We start from the raw sequence: 22041 nt of genomic DNA, 5'->3' as shown, positions 1-22041 counted from the left end.
GCATCTCCGGCATGTGGCAAGAAATCTGCCATGTCAGTTTGGCAAGAGCGCCCACCCGCCCTCAATATCTGGTCAAATTCTTCACGCTCACTCCCCTCCCCCTGCAATGTGAGGTCCGGTCACCAGGCCTGCCTTTAGCAAGAATCCTGTTACATCAGTTTAGCAAGACCCCCCTCCCCAACTGTCTTAGGGATTCTCCAACCACAGAAGCCTCCCCCTGCCCTGCTCCTTGGCTGTAAATCCCCACTTCTCTGCTTCAGTTGAGCGCAGTTACTATACTGAGGCCTTTTTTCCCTTATTGCCATAGTTCTTGAATAAAATCTGTTTTTACTCGAACTTCTGTCCAGCTTTGGTTTTCCCCATCAGCATTTCTGCCCAGATCTAGGTCAGAATTCTGCATTCTCAGGAAGCACTGCTCCCCCCACCCCATTCTTCACGGCCCTCCAGGGAGGGGCTGCCAACTCTTTTCCAGGACTCGAGTGACACCTAGTGGTCGTTCTGGGTCACCGCCCATGCTGTGCTCCACACGCCCTGCCCCTCTGCTTCTGGACCGTGTTGCAGACTTGGCAGTGCCCAGGAGAGCACAAAGACACGATCAGCATCACCTCTGTCATCCGTTATTGCCGTCAACACTGTCTCCAGCCAAGAGCAGACGGGGCCACATGGCACTGAGCACATCTCCCCCGCCATGCACACGCCTCCTCCATTTCTCCACCCTGCACAATGTGGATCCCAATGAAAAGCACACTGTGGGGTTGGAGGATGAAATTAGGCCATGGATGGGAATGCACTAGCACAAGACCTGGCACGGAGAATGGAAACTGTCCGCACTGGTGACTGGTGCCCTTGGCTGGCGTTTCGGACCAAAGGTCCTCAGGGCCAGATTGGCAAAAAGCAGTAGGTAGAAGGAAGAAGGAGCTAATGGAACATTCATGGGGACATTCTCCCCAAAATGGAAACCTGGCAAATGCAAAGCTGTGGTTTAGCAAGAAAATCTGGCTCCCTGCATATGGGTGTGAAGGGGAGAGGGAGAGCGGCAGAGAGGGAGGAGGGGAGAGAGGTAGTAGGAAGGTTCTGCAGAGCACGTGTGGCCCCAAACCCACAGCCAGGCACCTGGCATCTGTCCAGCCCTGGGCTCACTCAGCTGGGCCTGGGAACCACCACTCTCTCACGCTCAGGACAGGACTGTGAATGCAGAGAGGCGGCCCTCTCCTCCCCAGAAGTTGGCACGGCGACGCTGGCTGTCGGCTACCCAGTTGTGGCTTTCTAACAAGCAGCTGACACCCCCAACTGTGACAACAAGCACAGTTCTGGAAGCAGGGGTGCCCGGTACGCGGGTGCTCAGAGCTGTGTGTGCCATCTCATTCAATCCTCCTAGCGACCCTGTGCAGTGGGGGCTAGTGATAGCTTTATTTCTAAAAGGAGCAAACGGAGGCCCAGAGAAGTTCAAGGTCATGCAGCAGAAGCAGGGTTTGAACCCCGACTCTGGAGACTTAGCTCCAGAAAGCATCCAGTCCAGCCCCCGCCTCTTGAGAAAGAGGGTGGGAAACCAGATTTGACCCAGAAGACATGGGTTCCGACTCCAGCTGACCTGCCCTCTTGGGCCTTCTGTTTTTATCTGTGAAATGGGGATGAATCATTCCTGGGATCCCTCTGGTGATCAGTAAGACAATGGATGAGAAAGAGCCTCGGGAACGGTCAGATGTACACAGATATTGGGTTTTTGAGACCATGAGGAAATCAGGCCCAGAAAGAAGGGGGGCTTGTGTGAGGTCATCCTTCCTCCAGCTTCCTTCACCAAGACCTGGGTTTTCTCTCCAGCGTCGCCCTTGCTCAGCACTCACCTCCGCTCCTGTCCTCCCCGCACCAGCCCCCCTCCTGACCGCCGCCTGGAGCACGCTCCCCTCCTCTCTGCCTTGCCTGCTACCACCCGCTTATCCTTCAGGTAGGTCCAAAGGCTTCCCGGAGCGGCAGGTCCGGATGGGGTGCCCCGAGGTATGCCTGCATCTGGGCTCCCCTCTCCTCACTGTCCTGTTGGCGTCTGTGTGTCCCCACCTGGGTTGCGAGTCTCAGGTTGAGGGGGAACCCCCTGCTACTCCCGCTGAATCCACAGTGCCCAGCCTGGATGGATGGACGAAACCACACAATGAGTTAGTGGCTTAGCCAGAAACTAGGCCTCCCTCTAGGGCAAGTGTTTAAACCCTTGGAGTAACATCCTTGGTCACTGCCCTCCGCCCCCCCCCCCCCAGTCTCTCCAGTTCTGGATTCCTTCTGGACAAGCCTGCTGAAGGGAACCGTGGGGTAGAAGGGGCAGAGTCTCACAACACTGGGCTCAAGTCCCCTGCTCTGGACGTGTTAGCTGTGTGGTCTAGCGGCAAATTGGAACTTTTAACAGCACCTGTGTTTGAAGGTAGCACTGTGTCTGGACAAGGGGAGTGCTCAGGACCCGAGGTCTGCTTGGGGGGGCCCAAGTGGACTCCCCCTCTCCCCGCTCAGGGTCTTGGGGCCCGGACCAGGCCCCCACTTTGTTCTCCCATCTGGATGTGATCCCACTTCCAGCAAGCTCAGCAATGCCTGACCCATCCCAGGAGCCACCAGCCCAGGCACTCCCTGACCCAGAAACCCAGTCACCTCACTCCCCACCACACCCCAGCGCCACCTGCCTCTCAGGCCCACAGCCACGCCCACGCTGCCATATGCCACCGTCCCCACATCTGCTCATTCCCGCGCCTTTCACAGCTTCACAGACACCCCGGGAGTGGGAATGCAGGACAGTGACGCCACAGACTCAGCCCCCCCCCCCACAGTCAGCCCAGAGCAGCGACAGCGTCTCCCCAGAAGGGCACTGAGCCCAGCACCCTGTGGAGGGAGTGACCACGGCTCCACCTCCCTCGCTGGCTGGTAGCTTCACCAGGTAGTGAGACACAGCCGGGGAAAATCTACTGAGAGCTGCTGTAAAAATACATCCACATTCGAAGGCTGTCCCCTTGGCGGCGGGGCGCTCACTCCGACAGTGCCCGGTGGTGACGCAAATGAACCTCATGGAGCACCTGCCACCTCCCTGGGGGTGCCCCCTGTTACCGCAGGCCACGCTCTCAGCCGTCTAGGTTGCCCCCCCAGGACACTGGGGCTCCAGACGCTTGAGCTGCCCACGTTCACACATTCAGAAAGTGGTTGCGTTGCAGAGAATGGGGTGGAGGGGTATCCCCACTGCTCCCAGGATCAAGCCCAGGCTTCTCAGGGGGACGGCAGGGCTCTCCCTCACCCAGCCCTGCCCACCTCCTCACGTGCATTGGCTCTGGAAAACCACTCCCCGCATTCCCTGCTCCCCACTCTGAGCTACTGGCCATCCCCTTACGTCCCACATTCTCTCTTGACCACGATGCCATTCAACATTTACATCAGTGATTTAAAAAAAATAAAAAGAGGACAAAGATCCTTGCCCTCACGAGCTTACACTCTGGCGGGGTAGACCGACAAAGCCCACTGAGCGGCAGAGAACAGAACTGGAAGGGGCAGGACCAGGGAGAAGGGAAATGCCAGGGGCCGGTGGGCAGTATCCAATAGGGTGGTCGGCATCAGCTTTACAAAGGTGGGGAGACCCCAGCGCAGTGGGAGGCAATAGGGAGGCAATAGGGTGTGGGAAGCCCCTTCCAGGCAAGGAGAACAGCCAGCCGGGGCAGAGTCCTCCGGAGGGGCCGTTCCTGCTGTGCTCAGGGAACAGCATGGAGGCCGGAGTAGCTGAGGTGGTGTAGGAGCTGAGTCAAGAAGCAGGATGGGGAGGACGTTGGCTCTTAGAGGGAAATGGGGAGCCGTTGGAGGGCATGAGTAGAGCAGGGACCTGGTCAGATGCCAGGCACTCTGCTGGCTGACCAGTGGCTGAGTGTGGAAGAGATTCCAGGGGCCCAGGGTGGGGTCGGAGAGAATGAGGAAGAGCAGCTGCCGATGCCCACTGGGGTGATGGCGGCTCCCACCAGCCATCATGGCAGCCCCCAGGGTGGGTGAGAAGTGCTCAGATTCTAGATGTTTCTGCTCTCGTTTTATTTTTTTAATGTGTGCATTTTACTAAGTATTTTATAAATACATACAGAATCTAGTTTTATTTTGAAAGGAGTGCCAACAGATTGGATGTGGGATGTGAGATAGGAGAGAAAGAATTTGACATGCAGATTTTTGCCCTGGGTGTGGGGGGGGGGGCAAGGATGGAGGAGGGCCCCGCAGCTGAGATGGGGAGAGGCAGGTGGCAGAGGCCCTCGCTGGCGTGCATATCAAATTACCTTCCATCCCTCTACCGGGAGGCTCTGCACACCCCACTTGGCCACTCCAAGAGCCCTCTTCATGATTTGGCTCACAGGTGAGATGTCAGACCCCCAGCATTCCTCTGGGAAGCCTGGCCTGGCCTTCCTGGATGGCAGTCATTGCTCCCCACGCTGTCCCCGTTCCAGCATATTCTGCAGCCTGCTTTGTGATTGCCTGTTGACTTGTGTCCCCTGTTCTGAGAGCCACTTGGAGTCTGATGCATCTTTGTTTGTCTGCTCTTAGCACAGGGCCTGGCTTGGAGTAGGTCCTGAGAGTGCACTTGTTGATGGGTGAATGGCTATCCTTCCAGGAGAGCAGGCTTTCCCGTGAAAGTCAACGACATCCCTCTGCAGTCCCACCTCTCAAAACCGAGCAGGGCTTGGACGCCAGCATGGGCCAATTCCCTCTATTTTACACATTAGGAGTTGAGACCCAGGGAGAGGAAGGTGGCCTGGATCTCTCACTGAAACCTCCGTCGCCCTTGCTGAGTGTAGCCCTGGCCAGCCTCCTTCTCGGTGGCAGATGGCCGGATATGTCCAGAGTCCTGAGCTGGCCTCTGCTGTGGTCAGAAACCTCTTAGGAGCGGAGGTGCCTGGCTTGGACCCAGCCACACTAGTCCCACACCTGCCCTTCTGCAAACGCCTACCTCAGACCTTTAAGACCGTCACCAATGGATGCCCATCAATCTCAAGCTCCTCTTCTGCGGTTGTAATTACTACAGCACATGAGGGTAGGGAAGGAAGGAAGGAAGAGAGGGAGGGAAGGAGGGAGGGAGGAAGTAAAGGAAGGAAGGAAGGAAGGAAGGAAGGAAGGAAGGAAGGAAGGAAGGAAGGAAGGAAGGAAGGAAGGAAGAAAGGAAGGAAGGAAGGAAAGAAGGACAAATTTACCACTCGGCTTTGCCCGCTGAGTGAGGCAGAGCCCGGAGCCCCGGCTCCCAGACCCTCTGCTGACCGCCCCTGGCTTCCCTTACTGTCTTCACATCAGTGACAGCATCACTCAATCCAGATTCTAAATGTCTGAACTTGAACTTCTAAAGGCTGCTATGACTCTTGAAGTTCACCCCAGGGTGTTGAGACCTGATTTTGTTTGTTTTCTTAAAGTCTCTGAATCCCTACTGCCCAGCCCTGGTGGGGGTGCCCGATGCTCAGTGGGGGCTCACTAAATGTTTGTTGGATGACTGTGTAATCACGGCCCTCTGCGTGTTCTCCCTTATTATATGAGCATGGCCTTTCTCCTCCCAGACCTCAAGGCACGGGTCAGGGGCCATGTCCACAGTGTTTTCACTGGCCTCCAAGCATAGCACAGTGCTGAGAACCCAGGAGTCTCCATGAATGAAGACCCCTTGTATCAGTGAGCTATGCTGTGTAACAAACCACACCACCCCTTAGTGACTTAAAAATGCAGGCTTTATTCAGCTCACAGTTCTGCAATTGGCAACTTCTCCTGGGCTCAGCCGGACAGCCATTTCAGTTCCAGCGAGCTGCTCTCGTGGGTCACGGTCAGCAATGAGTGGGCTTTGCTGACCTTTGCCGAGCGCTCTTATGTGTCTGAGGTCTGAGTGGACACGGCTGGGCTGACAGACTCTGGCTCCCACCTGCCAGTGGGCCAGGCAGAGCCCGGCGTCCTGGGAAAGCAAAGCACCAGGCCTCCAGAAGCCTAAGCTCGGGAACTGGTAGACCATCCAAACATTCCACTACATTCTATTGACCGAAGTAATTCACAGGGCCAGCACGGAGTTCAGATTCAACCACTGGGCAGACTCTCCTTCTCCATGGGCACAGCTGAGCGTTCCTTCACGAGGGGCAAGGATGCAGCAAGGTAAGGACAATTGGGGCCAATTTTACATTCTGCCATGCCAGTTGGGCATTACAAAGAACAGAATCTGCTCAGCTCAGGTCACTTTGGTGTTCATTAGAATCTAAGTCTGATATCACCAGGGCCTTCTGAATTTGGATGGAAATTTTGGGGCCCTCTGATGCCCTCTTCCAGGCCCTTTCTCCTCTCTGTGACATCTTCCGGCCATGACACGCATGCGGCAGTGGTGGGTGTGGATATCCTCATGCCCTGTCTCCGGAGAGATGGAAATGGCATTAATTTTTCCTACTTGAGGGATTTCAGAGAGCAGAACCCCAACAGACAAGAAACAAAGTCCAAGGGCATCTCTCAGATCCTTGGCTGTGTGCCAAGACCGTATTTTCCGGGATCCCTGTTCTGCCCCCGGCTGGATGTGGGTTGCAAACCCGGTTCCCAGGTCTGCCTTGCAACCTGATTTTGGGGAGGGGAGTGGAGGGAGAGTTTAGGGTAGATCCTGGGTCCTTTTCCCATCTTGGAAATTCCTGGGCGGGGCTTGGGAACAGCTCTCTATCCTGTCACCTGTTGGAGTGCTTCTTAGGGCTTGCGACTATCAGAAAATGTTATTTATTTTTGTCTATATATAGGGGCTGTCTCCCTCCATAGCATGCCAGGATTTTATTTTTTCTAATGCTGATCGGCTGCCCTCAGGGTCGAGTGACAAGGGAGTACCCTAGGCCATGTGCTGAAGTGTGACTGCAGAACTAGAGCCTGTAGGGGATGGCGTGAGAAGGCTTCTGGAAGGACGGGTGACACTGGATCCCATGCTGGCAGATGAGGGGGCCCGGGGCTGCCTAGCACTGGGGCTTCCACCTGCCACAGCGGGGCCGGCTGGAGAAGAACTGCTCAAAGTTTTTCTCGTAGGTGGGCAGGCTCTCTCTGAAGCAGTATGCAGACTGCCTGTCACACTCACATGCCCACAGCCCACAGAGACAGCTGACTCTGGGGCCAAGGGCACACTGACCTGCAGAGAGAGAAAGGGTCACTGGGGGCTTCGCTTGGTTCTAAGGTCGGGGAAAACAGGGGCATGCAGCAAGGGGTCAAGGGTTGAAAACAGAAAGGGAAGAAATTGGGAGTCCATCTCCGGGGTCCCCGGTCACACCTGGACATGCCACAGGGACTAGAGTGAAGAGCAGCCTGGAAGGAAACGGGGAGGGGGAGCCTGGACTGCACGGAGGGGTGCCCTGAGTGGGCACGCAGGCCAAGGACACGGGACCCACTTTCTCAGAACTCACTTCACACTTCCAGCTGCTTGCTTGACAACTTGCTGGGACGTCTCCGCCATCTCCAACTTAAGGCGTTCAAAAGGAACACTCGATGTAGCGCTCCCTCTGCCCACGAACCTGTCCTTCACCCACGCTCGAGGCTCACAAATGGCATCACCTCCTCCTCGAGCCAGAAAGTGAGCAGCCTGGGTTCCTCCCCGCCTCCCACTTTGCACATCCAGTCCACAGCAAGCGCCACCCGTGTCTCTGTTTAGAGTACTTCACACTCCGCCCTCTCCTCTCCACCTTCCTGGCCACTCCCCCAGTCCCTGTCACCACCAGTTCGTCCTCCCTAATGGGACCTTCTTAAACTGTCACCCCGATCAGGTCCACTCTCCTGCTTCAAGCCCCAGCGCAGTTTCCTAGTATTGGGGGAAGACACCCAAATCCTCACCAGGGGCCGAGAGCAGCCTCACCGTGATCCGGCCCTCGCCAACCTCTCCATCCCCACTGTCCTTCACTCTGCTCCGGGCACACTGGCCTCTCTATGCTTGGCTCCCTTTTGTCCCGGGGCCTTTGCTCACACTGTTCTGTCTAAAACACTTGTCTCCAGGACCTTCAAGCAACTGGATCCATCTCCTCCTTTGGGTCTTGGTCAGATTTCCCCTCCTCAGAGAGGCCCTCCCGGGCCCCCGACCTAGAGCTCCCTCCAGCCATTCTCCTGCACATCCCGTCTATCTCATTCACTGTGCTTTGCACAACCCGGGCGTCTCTTATGTGTTTACTTGAGTGTGTTTTTCTCCCCTCGACGGAGCGTGAGCTCTGTGAGGCCGGGGCTTTGCCTGTCTCGGCCCTCACAGTATCCCCAGCATGCAGAACAGATGCTGACACGTAGTAGGTGCTCCACGGACAGTCGCTGATAAATGAACCCAGCCTCTGTTTGGGCCTTTGGGATTGAGTGTCTGCCCTTCAGCCGAGTCACCACTAGATGGGGATCTTTTATTTACTTGTCAAAGCTGTAGTGTGTGTGTGTGTGTGTGTGTGTGTGTGTGTGTGTGTGTGTGTTCTGCTCTCTTCTGAGGGTTCAGGGGGAGGAAGGGAGGCAGCCTGACTCCCCAGTTTGTTGATCATGGGCAAGCTAGTCAGTATCCACATTTACAAAATGATGATAAAAACTATAATAGTGTCAAAAATAAATAACGGTGTCTACTGTGCAGGCTCTTTGCGAGGGTTTTCGCGGCTGTTTCGGAAGGGAGTGGTGTGCACATGGCGGGCATGCCCAGAGTGCTCCGTAAGTGCTCATGGTGATGATGATGGTGTTGCCTCTTGGAAGAAGAGGAGCCCTTTGAAGTTGGCCCCAGTGCTGGCTGGCCTCTGTTTGTTTGCCTTTCTCCCTCCGAAGTCCAATTCCTGCAGCAAGCTGTCCTCTGGCATCTCCCCGGAGACTTGGTTTCTCGACAGCCATCCTACGCTTCAGCTGTGCCCTCCGTGCACCCTCATGGAATGTGCCAGGGATGTTCCCGCCCCTGGCTCTCGGCTCCTGTCACTCCCACTATTCTTGACATCTGGGTCACCTTTGCCCTCGCACTGCCTCTTTCCATCTGTGAAAATCCTCCAGGATCCATCAAGCCCCAGCTCCCCCAGGAGCCTCTTCTAAGCCCCTGTCCCCTCCGGGTCTCTGGCCTCCCTCGTACCCAGCACACCCCTTGCTTCCCTCCGGGGTGGCCGCCGTGGTCTGCAGGGGCCCACTTGGACTTGTGGCTGGTGTCCTCAGGGGGCTACTTGGATGCAGGGCACTGCCCCCTTCAACCTCGCTCTCCTCGGGAAAGGGCCTGTCACTCACCCGGAGCGCTGTCACTCTGCCTCCGGCCCTCCTCTTCCTTGTCCTCTTTCTGGCTACTTCTGTCTTCTGTTCCTCTCTTCCTCTTTTCCATCTCACCTGTCCTTTGTCCTTTCTCTCACTTCCCTGTCCCTTTCTGGCTTTGTCTGGTCCTTTCTGACACACAGAGTATGACTCTCCTGAAGCACAGGGCACCTCTAACGCCACCCCTGGGGCCCAGGCCCCTGGGAACTGATCTGAGCAGGGGTCAACGGCTGTGGGCTACCAGTTCTGGGGCATCCCACAGCCATGGCCAGACCAGGCCTGTCGAGACCTGGAAGGAGAGGCAGCCCCCAGGCCAAGAAATGTCCTATTTGCAAGCCATCTTTTCAAAACCAGCCTGAATCCAGTTTCCGCATCTTCCAGTTTGTGAGTGGAGACACTGAGACAAGAACTGAGACATGAAGAAAGGAACTGGTGGCTTCAGGGCCGTCTTTCTCAGTCCGTGACGTAGACTTCCACAAATGGGACGAAGCAGGACGCTCTACAGGAATGTTCGCCATGGAGAACTCGGGCTCCTGCCAGGCCTCCACCCTGCTCTCTCAAGTCTCTCCCTGGGCCTCTGGTTCAGTCTCAGGGCTTTATATGCCATCTGAGGGGCGCCTGGGTGGCTTAGTCAGTTAAGCATCTCCCTTCAGCTCAGGTCATGATTCCAGGGTCCTGGGATCGAGTCCCGCATCGGGCTCCCTGCTCCACGGGGAGTCTGCTTCTCCCTCTGTCTCTCCCCTCTGTTCCCTCTGTCCCTCCCCCACTGCTGGTGCGCTCTCTGTCTCACGCTCTCTCTCAAATAAAATCTATTTATAAAAAAATAATAAATGCCATCTGAACACCCATGACTCTGGGGTTCTTGTCCCAGCCAGGTGTCTTCCCTGAGCTCTAGACTCCGATATGCTCCTGTCCACTTGACTACCTGTCGGGTGTCTGATATGTATCTCAAACTCAAGAAGGCTCATGACAAGTGCTTGCTGTGTCTCCCTAACCTGTTCTTCCCCATCTGCACAAGCTCAGACAACACCTTACCTATGGCTGCTCGGGCCGGGAACCTTGAATTCCATCTCTTTTTCCTTCTCACCCAGCATCTCATCCATCAGCAGCTCCTGGCAATTTACCTCCAAAACACCCAGCATCGGACACTTCTCTCCTTCTCCACTCCACCACCCTGTGGAAGCTTCTCCCCAGTGCTCACTAATGGCTCCCCATCTTTCCTCCCTGGCTCCCCAACCACACTGGACAGTGGCCAGGGTGATCTTTCTAAAGCAAGAGTAGACCATATCCTGCTGCAAACACTCTGGCCGCTTCCCCTGCAATGGAAGGAGAAGGCGCCCTCCACACCTGTTGGCCCAGCCCGGTGCCCCCCCCATTTCCCATGCACCACCACCCTCTGCAGCCCTGCTGCCCATCGCCTCTTCTCCTGCCACACTGGCTAAATGCCACTTCCTTGCGAGGGCTTCTTCAGCCCCAGGAAGTAGCCATCCTTCCCTCTCCCTGCCGTCATCATTCTGTATCCTGTTGCCTTGTTGTAGCACTTTATTTCTCAGTATTTGGGGACGTGACTCCCTCCCTGGAGGCAAGCCCCCTGGGCAGGGAGTTTGTCTTCTCATTGCACATCTTCAGCCGTAAACACGCGGTGTTTAGGCCGGATGTTCACCTTCTGCGGGACAGCAAAAGGATCCCCATCCCAGGAAACGGGAAGCCAGGTTCTCCATCCAGACCCACCACCTGTGTGCTTTAGGATCTCAGGCTAGCTGCTGGTCCCCAAGCCGGTTTCCGCAGCTTTCAAATCAGGAAACAGACACTTGCATTAATTATTTCATGAGTTCATTCATTCACTCATCAAACAGGTACTGAGTCCTTAACATGTGCCTGGCCTTCGGCACTGGAGCTGCAGGTCTGAGCAAGCAGACCCCATGTGGCATAGCTCCCAGGGCGTCCTTCTCTGTGGGTTCTAATGAGGACGAGTGCCCACCCCCAAACACAAGACAGACTTGTTCCTTGCTCCCCCCGAACTCACATTCTGTTGGCAGGAGAGCGGATGCATAAATAAACAAGGTAATTTCAGGTAGAGACAAACGCTAGGAGGAAAAAAAGGTGATGTGTCAGCAAGTGGAGGTGTTGTGAGGAATACATTTAGTAATGAAGGAGAAAGAGCTTTGCAAACCACAAATTCCAGTGGTTACCGTGTTCACCTTCCCTCGCTGGCAGAGGGAGAAGTCAGAAGCTCAGGCATGGAGGTGTAAGTGGACCAGTGGCTGGAAACTGGTCTCTGCCCCTCATGCCGCCTGCACAACGCATACATGTCTATGTGGGTGGAGGGGGGCATCTGCTGGCTAATCTTAAAGTCCCTTGCAAATGCCAAGTACTTATGTAAGCCCACTCAGAGGGGGGATAACAATCTCCCTGGTTGCTCGAGGGTGGCCTTTGCCACCTGGCAAATTGGCCCCAGGGCTTGGGTTATAGGCCTTTCTCTGCACTCATCTCCCAGTGACATTTAAAGACATGGACAGGCCAAGTTGTTTTTCTCCTTTCCCTTCCTTCTCACCAATTGCATCCCAGATCAGCTGCTGGTTGCTAGGCAACCCGGGGCCAGGCTCTGGGTACAGGATTTCAGAACTTAGAGGCTGGGGGGGGACGGGGGAGGGGGAGGCAGTTAACCCTTGCAGGGCTGCTCTTTGAACCGCAGTGTAACTGGGGTGGGTGGGGGAAGAGATTTTCTTCCCTAGGGAGTTAATGACATTAGCTTGAAGAGATACAGGTGTAGAGGAGAGGCTTCAGAGAAATCTCCTAACAGTAATGAAGAAAATCCCAGTGCTTTTCTGCAAAAGTAAAGGGGAAAAGAAAACTTGGGTGCAAAAAGAAGTCTCAGCTTCTAAAAGGAAAGGCATTACCTAGACACCTGCTATGGGTCAGACCCTTTAGTGGGGTTCCTTTAGCAACTTTATGAAGTGCAGATTATTATCCCCATTTTACAGACGAGGAGACTAAGGCCGAGGGTAGTTGTGCAATTATCCAGCTAGAAGCAGTGGAGCTGGGATTCAGACCCAGCTCTGCCTGACTCCAAAGTATGTGCTCTCTCTGGGCCTCTTAGCAGGGGACATAAAGCTAGAACAGAAAGATCTGGGGCATTACAGAGGAGCCGAGTCCATCTGCCTTTCTCTGTCCCCTGGGCCAGCACTGAGCATTCTGATGAGTATGCTGTTGACAACAAGACTTGCATTTGTGGGAGCTCTCCAACCAAGTGCACCTGCCCAACACCCTCCTGGCAGCTCCATGCCACTGGGGAGGGCAATGTGAGGCAGGAGCACCAGCTCTGGGACCAGACAAACTGGGTCCGACTCACAACTCTTCTTTCCCTGGCTGTGTGACTGTGGACATCTCAGCTAACCTCTCTGAGCCTCAGGGTCCTTCTTGATAACCATGCCCACCTCAAAGGTATATCCTGGGGGTTAAGGTGTTGTGTGTAAAGCATCTATCACAGATGCTCACAGACTGCAGCTGTTGCTAATGTACCTATTTTATGGATAAAGAAACTGAGGCCCAGAAAACTCAGGCCAAGCAGTGTGTTCCAGAGCACTGGAAAGGCTGAAGATGCATGTGTTTCAATCCTGCCCGTTACTCAGATCAAACTCTTAAACTCTCTGGGCCTCAGTCTCCCTGTCCCTACAATGAGGGGTTGGTCTCAAGGGTCCCTAAGGGCGCTTTCAGCTCTGGAGAATGCCAGAAGAGCAGGACCTGAGGCTGCCTTGCTCTGCACCCCAGCCCCTGCACAGCGCTGGCCCTGGATGGGCACCCAGTAGGCACTCAAGCAATACTGGACAAGTAAATAAACGTGCCTGGGTCTGGTTTGTGGGCTCAGCAGGTACCAGCAGCAGACCCAGGATCAGAACCCAGATCACCCAACTCCTAGCCCTACTCCTGGGAGCTGGGGCTCGGCAAGGTCGGGTGGGGAGGACAGGGAGTTGGCCTGGTACTCACTGGCTGGGTCAGCCGAGGAGGAGGATGCTGACGTCCTGCTGGTGATGGGGAAGCACCTGCCCCCTCCCCGTGCTAACTCCCTAAGCAGGACTCTGGACTCCAGGAGGTCTGCTGAAGTTTTGAGGGCAACTGGCTGCCTGGCAGCATCTGTGGAAAGCACAACCCAGGCTGCAAACTTTCCAGCCCAGCTCCCAGCCCCTGCCTGCACCTCTCACCACCACTCAGCAGGTGCCAAGCAGAGGATGTTTCCATGTGCCACCTTGGGGGGGGGGTGCTCCAGCCTCTGCCCCAGATCACTCTCTCCCTCATCTCCTGGGGTCCCAGGCTGTGGCTCTGGCCCTACATGGGAGGGGGGAGAGCACTGCTAAAGAAGCTGCTCAAAAGAAGAAGAAGAAGAAGAAGAAGAAGAAGAAGAAGAAGAAGAAGAAGAAGAAGCAGCTGCTCCAGGTGCAGAGGGCAGATGCTTGCCCCGAGCCTGGGACCACAGTGCGGGCAGAATTCTGCTTCCCTTCCCAGATCACCTTTTCCCTTCTTCCTCGGCCCCTGCACTTTACGGGGGCACCAGAGGACAGAACTCCTCGAGGATATTTTCTCTAAAAGTGATAACTTTTCAAGCACTTTAAGGTAACACTTGACATGACAGATGTTATGATCAAGAGGAAAAGAGAGGAGAAGAAACCGTATGGGAGCAAGACCATGAGCCAGGTTGAGAAGAGTCAGAGGCACCTTTCTTGTGTGCGCCCGCTCCAGCTAACCACCAGGCTTGCCCCCCTGACTCCTGCCAAGCGGGGCCCAGAAGGGTGGGAAGAGGCAGCCAGAAACTCAGTCCCTGCCTCCGAGGGCATCATGTGCCAAAGTGAACAACACTCTGGGGGCAACCTCCTCCAGCCCCCTTCCCCTGCCCCGCCCCCACTAGGCCCTGATCTCATCCCATCCCCTGCACGTGGTCTGCTGGATCTCCCAGAAGACACACCGCTTTAGGGGTCAGCACCATCGTGGCCAGGGAGCTCCAGCACAGATGTCTCCTTGAGCTCACGTGGGAAATGAGGGTTCTCCCCGTCGATGGTGTGCGTGGGGGCTGGGGGCTGTGGAGGCTGAGAAGCAGACCATCAGTCCTCCCACTGAGGGGTTCGGAGCCACAAGCCCCCCCCACCGCCCCGGCTCAGGTCTCACCACTGGACCAGGGACACCGCATAGTCCTAACGCTTGGTCAGTCTTGATGTGTCCTGAGCTGGGGCCCTGGGGTGGGGGGGGCATTGGGGAGCCCTGGGGTTTGGGCACTGAGCCCCCACTCTAAGGGGGGAGATGAAGGGAAGGGAGGTGGTGGTTCCCTGACCTCGGGGGGGCAGGTGAACTCCGACACGCTCACAGCTAAGCACAAATACACAGAGGGAGGAAAGGGGTTGGTGCCACTCCGCAAGTCCAGGTGGGAGGCCAGTTGCCCTGAGGGGCATTCAAACCACTGCAATGAGTGGCATTCCCGGAAAAGCTATAGCCAGGACTTCAAACGTGCTTGCTCTTTAGACCAAACTTGCCCTACACACACCCACACTCCAACAGCCCCAGAACATGCTCCAGGATATCGGGGGCCACTCCCCACCTGCTGGACGCTCAGTACTTGCTTGCCCTTGTCCTTTGCCCTCCTCCTTGAATGGCCTCAACGACACATGAGTTCCCTTCCCCGACCCCTCCTATTTACTTTTGTGCCCCCCCCCCCACGGCACCTACCAGTGCTTGGCATGTCCTCGCCCTCAACAAATATTTGTTCAACTGAAAGACAGCTGAGCTGTTTGTTAACACATGACAGACGAGGAATGTTCTCAACAGCGACAGTTGCCAAGCAAAGCTGCAAGATTCAATGTAATCTCAAGTCAACAATTATTTATTGAGCAGGTTCTATACCCCAGGCCCCGCGCTCCATGCTCCCCGAGGGTGCTAGAGGTCCAGCCATGGACGGGAGAGACCAGAGACCAAGCAAGCGCTCCCAAGAAGCTCCGATTCCTAGAATTGACACTTTCTGTCTCAAAGCACTCCTCAGCCAGCAGGCAGACATGAAGGAGAGGCCCAGGTTCAAAGCCATGTCCCCGCAGAGAGGGCTACTCACAGGTCACGGTCCCATTGGTGATGTGCAATCGGTAGCTATTCAGCATGGGCTGGCAGCCGGGCTGCTTTAGCTTCCCGTAGCAGCAATCATGCATCAGGCAGCATCTGGGGGCCAGACCAGAGCAGGTGAGGGGGGCGGGCCCTGGGGCATCAGTGGGGTTTGGGGGGGAAACACGGGTAGAACCTGGAAAGGATGCCCCTGCCTCCTCCCCAGAGCGAGAAGGTATTGAAGGTAAGGAGGTAAGTTCCTGAAAATAATAACAATATAAACACACCACTCACATTTAGTGAGCCTTTTCTAGTACCTTCTGCTATCTCATTAGCTCCTCTGTGTAACCCCATGAAGTGTGATCGTAGTCCCCATTTTTGTAAGGGAGGAGACAGGATCCCAAGAACGGAAATTTCTTAAAATTATAGAGCTGGAAAATCACAAACACACACACACACACGGGGCTCAAACCTGGGTCCATGTGACTCGGTCATTCATGTAATGAGTTTTTCCCGAGCACCTACTATGTGCCAAGCACTGTGATAGTCCCTGAGGACACGGGTCAGCAAAAACACCCATAGTCCTTCGGTCCTTGTTCTCACGGTGCTCAGAGTGACCCAGGGCGGGAAGGGAGAACACCAAGAAGAGAAAGCAGCTGGGACGGACAGGGGACGGGATTTTAAGACACAGAAAAGCAAATGCTCTGGGCCAGATGCTTCAGTCCTTCCTCTCGCCATCCTGCCTCTGAGCTGGCTCTTTGCTGTTTGTCATCTTTGTCTCATGGTGTTAAAATTGTCATCGGCCTTTGGGCTTGGAAGGGGAGGGACAGAGGGGCAAAGGGCCCAGATTTGGAAACAGGCAAATTCTTGTTCACTCAGGGGCTGGTGTGTCTTTAGGCTTTGCTACGGTGGTTTAGGGGGTCCTCACAGCTGCCGCCTGTCACCCGGGGATGGTATCACTGCCTTGGCCACCGGACACAAGGATTAAGTTAGGCCCCGTGTGCCCATCACCGACCCCAGTGCTCGGCACATCATGGGGTTCCATCAGGGTCAGTGCCCCTGTAGGGCTCAGGGATCCCTCCAGCTGGAATATTCCATGCTCTCAGGAGCCCAGCCCCGAGGACTCAAGCTCCAGGAGTGACATTTCAGGCCCTGCTGCAGGAACATATTTATGCACGCGAGGTTAAAAGTGGCGAGAAACACCTTGTTTCTTATTTCTTCAAATGAATGATGTGCAAACTATCCTGTTTCCTACCTCCCCATGCCCTTGCCACATCACGCCAACCTCCACTTCTTCTGGGGACTCACGCTCCCCACCCCCACGCTGAAGAGTAGGCCTGGCAGCCACGTTGGGCCATGTGGCTTCGCCCAGATGGACAACTTCTCCAAACTGGGGCACTGGGATTCTCTCTCCCGGAATGTGGAATTAGGCCCGGGAGACAGCAGGGCAGCCTTGCTGTGGTCTAATCCTAAAAACTGGGTTGCTGAGCGAAGATCACGTTTGCCGTGACGTTTGAGAATTGAAGACGGTTCTGCGGCTCTGAGCAGGACTCACTGGATGATTTTCGAGGCCTGGTGCAACATGAGAAGTTGGAGCACGTTGTTCGGACACAAGAATTTCGAGATGGTGGCTACAGAGCAGCAAACCACCGGTGGGCTCCTGTCACTCGCAATGCGAGAGTCCTAACACCCTGCCTCACCCTCAGGCCCGGGTCTCAGTGCAAATCAAAGGAAAGCAGGCCTGGCGCCTCGGGACTCACCTGTCAGTGTCATCCACGGGGGTGTCTTTGCCCCCAAGGCCACAGTAGCAGCCGTATCCATAATATGAGAAGAAGGCGCTCCGCCCTGTGATGTGTTTGACCATCTTCTGAAACCAGAAGCTGCTGTGGGCAGAGGCCACCACTGCCGGCCAGAACATAAGAAAGAAGACACGGGGTAGTGAGAACAATGTCAGCCCGGAGATCCGTACCTAGAGCGCTTGCATCCGGGACATCAGGAGACACCCCCCCACACCCACCCCAAAACATGCCCTCAGACATGGGCATGGCTGGGATCATCAGCCCCTTTCATGGGGGAAAGTAATAGGATCAGAACACCGTGTCCCATAGCCAGTTTCTTGCTAGCCCAGGATGAGAACCCAGCTTCCACGATGTTCGGGACATTACTGTCCACCATGTCTTCCCCCTCCCCAAGTGAAAAACCACCATCCCCGCAGAAACACCCTTGGGTCTGATGCAACATTAACGGGAATGGTTCAAAACCAGAGATGCCAGTTCCTACAAATATCATCAGGCATTTATAATCTCACAGGAGAAACAAAACACTCAAGAGGCAGAAAAGATGCCCTCAATCTATTTTTTTAATGGCAAATATACATGGGCCCGGGAATTTTTACTTCTACAGAATGTTTATGGAAGTGGGGGAAGAATATATACACACACACACACACACACACACACACACAGGGATGTTTGCTGCAGCACATCCCTTGTGGTATCAAAAAATTGAACACCACCCACATATCCACTGACAGAGGGAGAATAACTAAATGGTGTCTTGAAAACATCTACTTTTAATAGCAATGTCTCCGGGCAGTGGGATTGAGGAAGTAGGTGGAGAAGAAGATAGACACCATTTATATACTTTTATGCTGTTTGACTTTTTTTTTTTTCCACAATGACCATGTATTACTTTTCTATTAAAATGGTTGAAATGTATGTGTGGAAAAGCCTAGAAGCGTATCTATGAAACTCTTAAAGTGGTTACATCTGGGTGTAGGAAAAGGACTAGGGTTTGGGAAGGATGCAAAGTGGCTTTATCTTGTCCTGTTCACTTATTTTACTTTTTAATTACCCGCATATGTTAATTTTGCAATAAAGTAACATAACAACGTGAACTTGAGGAAGAAACACAGAGACAGAGGGGTTTGGGACATGTTCACAAGGAGACTCCCCACGTGAAACTGTGGTTTTGTTGTTCTAAAGCACCTCAGAAGGGGTGGGGACGCCGGGGGTGGTTCCTGCTGTCACAGCAGTTCCTCAAGAGAGTGAAGACTCTGGGCTCGTGGAGGGCCCACCATGGGGGCTACAGAAGTGGTCCTCCCTGCCTATGCCCCGCCCCCCATGATCTTGAAAACTGTAAATTCCACTACGGACTAACGGGAAAATGGGTGCTGCATTTTTGACATTTTGACTTAGGGACCCGAAAGCTACACAGCTTGAAACAAAGGAAAAATGGATCTGGAGAAATCTCTACTAATCAAACTCATCAGAGTCAAAGAGTTTTCCACAAACCCAACACGGTTTGCTAGTAAGTTCTTTCTCACCGTGCAGAGGTGTGTTATCTGATCTCCTGGTAGCAATGACTTAAAATTATCCATTATTCCATAAGTCACCATAAGAGAGCCTTTCTGATGAGAATTAATTGTCCCTAAATTAGCTCAATATATGTCTGCGTTTTTGTTCTGGAATCTACGTGACATTAAACAAAGGCAACCGGAGGGGAGGAAAAAAAAGGCTCCCGAAGGGGGGGTGTGGTTAAACAGTAGTCAAGGCCCTTTTTCTTAGCAAATGGTTAGCAAGCTTTGATTTTCTCGAAGTTTTGTGAGGTCCCAATGCTGGGACCAACCCATTTTGTAGAAGAAACAGAAGGAGGAGGACTTTGGTGGAAGCCTGTCCCACTCCCGATTCTCTTTTGAGTGACACCTGGTTTTCCCCTCACCCGATGCCACGTCAGGAGGGGCTGCCCCGAGACACAGACACCCAGACAGGAGGACAGCGCCCTGGAGCTCTCCTGGCTCCGGCTCGGTACTACTTACGGCAGGAGGCAAAGACCACGAGAACCCCAAAGGCCTTCATTCCTGAGGACACCAGGGGGTTGGAGGCACCGTGATCACACCTTACTCTGCTCATGAAGGGTCTGCCAGCCTGAAAATGACCAAAATGAGGCGAGGCCATGTGGGTGCAAAACCCCAATCACAACGCAAGGCTCAGAGCAAAGGGATCTTTTTCAAACCTAATTATGTTCTGAATATGATACCCCTTCTGGTATTTAGACCTAAATATAAAGATACGAAGGGCTCAGTTGTTTCTGAAAAGTGCAAGTGTTTCTTTTCTTTTTCTGGCAACATCCCTTCATCTCTTTCTTTGTTTCTTTTGAGGAGTCAGTGTTTCCTCTGTTTCCAAGTTTAAAGGCATCCAGGGGGTCTGTGATGGAAATCCCAGTCCAGGAAGTCTAGCCCCATTTGCACGGTGGGCCCCCTGCCCATGTCTTCCTTCCTTGGTATCAGGTATCTCATTCAGGAGCTTAGCCCCTCTGAATCTCGGCTTCCCCTCCTATCAAGTGAGTCTAAAATACCTATCAGTAATTTCGGACATTTATTAAGAAGTTACTCAATGCCAAGTGCTGTTTTCTTTAAGGTCCTCACAGGTATTCCATGATTTAACCCTCACAAACGGAGAGGCTCTGCTATTGCTTTAGAGATGGAAACAAGAGTCAGAACAGCTTCCTTGAACCCACAGAGCCCTCAGCTTCACAGACTTGGGGGGACCAATGGAAACAGTGCAGGTAAAGCTGCTCGATACTGTAAAATGCTTTGACAGCGAAACGCAGCCCTCTTGTTATAATTGCAACGCTAAGGGTCCTCATATGTGGCTCGCTTCTCACAGGACAACAGAGGAGGGCTCAGGGTCCCCCATGATCCCCAGGAGCGCCCCCTGTTCCGGCAACAGCTCTCTCTAAATGCAAGTGGTCTTGAGGCGGCCCATCAGAAATCAGGCTAAATCTGATAACAGCAGGACTTGGAGTATGAACAATAGCTCCGTTGAGCCTGGAGAATTTGGCAGGCACAGAGCTTTGGCTAGATTTACTCCCTGTGACAAAGTTTCCCAGGAAAACTTCAAAATGAGTGTCCTGTGCAGAGCCCCGGGCCCGTTCATCAGGCGTCTTTGCTACTTCTGCCCCTCTCTGGCCAGATTCCGGTGGAGGTTGTAAGGCTCCGCCCTGACCAGGCCTGGTCCCAGCCAGCCTCCCTTCCAAGGGCCGCAGGGAGATTTTTAAATTAGGTTCCATCTCTACAGGCTGGCTCCCTTTCCTCTTCTGAGTCTGCAAAAATAACCACGTGATGGCGTAGTCCAAGAAGAAGGCACACACGTCTTGTAAATGAGCAGGTGATGACGCTTTGGAGAGACAAAGAAAGGGACCTGGGTGCGTTACTGGTAATGAAATCAGTGTCTCTCTGTGCGCCAGCTCCTCCTCTGTGCGCCAGCTTCTCCCTCTCTGTCAGCTTCTCCCTCTGTGCGCCAGCTTCTCCCTCTGTGCATCAGCTTCTCCCTCTGTGCGTCAGCTTCTCTGTGAGTCAGCTTCTCTGTGTGCCAGCTTCTCCCTCTGTGTGCCAACTTCTCCCTCTGTGTCAAGTTCTCTGAGTGTCAGCTTCTCCCTCTGAGTGTCAGCTTCTCCCTCTCAGTGTCAGCTTCTCCTTCTCTGTCAGCTTCTCCCGCTGTGTGTCAGCTTCTCCCTCTGAGTGTCAGCTTCTCCTCTCTGTGCCAGCTCCTCCTCTGTGCGCCAGCTTCTTCCTGTGAGTGTCAGCTTCTCCCTCTGTGTGGCAGCTTCTCCCTCTGTGTCAGCTTCTTCTTCTGTGCACCAGCTTCTCCCTCTGTGTGCCAGCTTCTCCCTCTGTGTGCCAGCTTCTCCCTCTGAGTGTCAGCTTCTCCTTCTCTGTCAGCTTCTCCCTCTGAGTATCAGCTTCTCCTTCTGTGTGCCAGCTTCTCCCTCTCTGTCAGCTTCTCCCTCTGCATGCCAGCTTCTCCTTCTGTGTGCCAGCTTCTCCCTCTGTGTGTCAGCTTCTCCCTCTGTGTGCCAGCTTCTCACTGTCAGCTTCTTCCTCTGTGTGTCAGTTTCTCCCTCCGTGTGCCAGGTTCTCCCTCTGTGTGTCAGCTTCTCCCTCTCTGTCAGCTTCTCCCTCTGTGTGTCAGCTTCCCCTTCTGTGTGTCAGCTTCTCCTTCTGTGTGCCAGCTTCTCCCTCTCTGTCAGCTTCTCCCTCTGTGTGTCAGCTTCTCCCTCTGTGTGCCAGCTTCTCCCTCTCTGTCAGCTTCTCCCTGTGTGTGCCAGCTTCTCCCTCTGTGTCAGCTTCTTCTTCTGTGCACCAGCTTCTCCCTCTGTGTGCCAGCTTCTCCCTCTGAGTGTCAGCTTCTCCCTCTGTACATCAGCTTCTCCTTCTGTGCGCCAGCTTCTCCCTCTGTGTGTCAGCTTCTCCCTCTGTGTGCCAGCTTCTCACTGTCAGCTTATTCCTCTGTGTGTCAGTTTCTCCCTCTGTGTGCCAGCTTCTCCCTCTGTGTGTCAGCTTCTCTCTCTCTGTCAGCTTCTCCCCCGTGTGTCAGCTTCCCCTTCTGTGTGTCAGCTTCTCCCTCTGTGTGTCAGCTTCCCCTTCTGTGTGTCAGCTCCTCCCTCTGTGTGTCAGCTTCTCCCTCTGTGTGCCAGCTTCTCCCTCTCTGTCAGCTTCTCCCTCTGTGTGTCACCTTCTCCCTCTCTCCAATCTTGCTCTGTTCACTTCCCGACAGGTGTCTCTCCTGGGAGCCTCCCAAGAATGCACTTCCTGTCTCAGAGTCTGTGTCCAGGGAGGCCAATCTAAGCCCATGTAGACTGATAAGCAGTGAACTCACCTCTAAAAGGAGGAGTTTGAGGGGGCCTTGAATTACCTTAAATTTGTATTCCACTCCTATCTGCTCCTCATACAACCGGACAGGT

The 22041-nt window shown here is 54.2% G+C and overlaps 1 protein-coding gene across 3 annotated transcripts in view; it reads right to left on the bottom strand.

Moving 5' to 3' along the window:
* Positions 1-5709: 5709 nt before the first annotated feature.
* Positions 5710-22041, bottom strand: part of PLA2G2C (phospholipase A2 group IIC) — a 22368-nt gene continuing 6036 nt past the window's right edge. The window contains exons 2-6 of one of the 3 annotated variants that reach the window (XR_013448359.1): positions 19115-19223; positions 17058-17199; positions 15311-15414; positions 14935-15052; positions 6270-6367 (exon numbers count right to left, since the gene is read on the bottom strand). Coding sequence is in view for 2 of the 3 variants with exons in the window: in XM_036115587.2 (XP_035971480.1) it covers positions 6230-6363; positions 15311-15414; positions 17058-17199; positions 19115-19208 (474 nt within the window). In the remaining variant the exon portion in view is untranslated. Of the gene's footprint in view, positions 6368-14934; positions 15053-15310; positions 15415-17057; positions 17200-19114; positions 19224-22041 lie in introns of all 3 variants that reach the window. The other 2 variants (XM_036115587.2, XM_036115590.2) reach the window with 2 other exon arrangements.

This window comes from Halichoerus grypus, chromosome 5 (assembly GCF_964656455.1).
Source record: "Halichoerus grypus chromosome 5, mHalGry1.hap1.1, whole genome shotgun sequence".
NCBI lineage: Eukaryota > Metazoa > Chordata > Mammalia > Carnivora > Phocidae > Halichoerus > Halichoerus grypus.
Note: the sequence above shows the minus strand (reverse complement) of the source record. Positions and strands in the feature narration are given on the sequence as shown.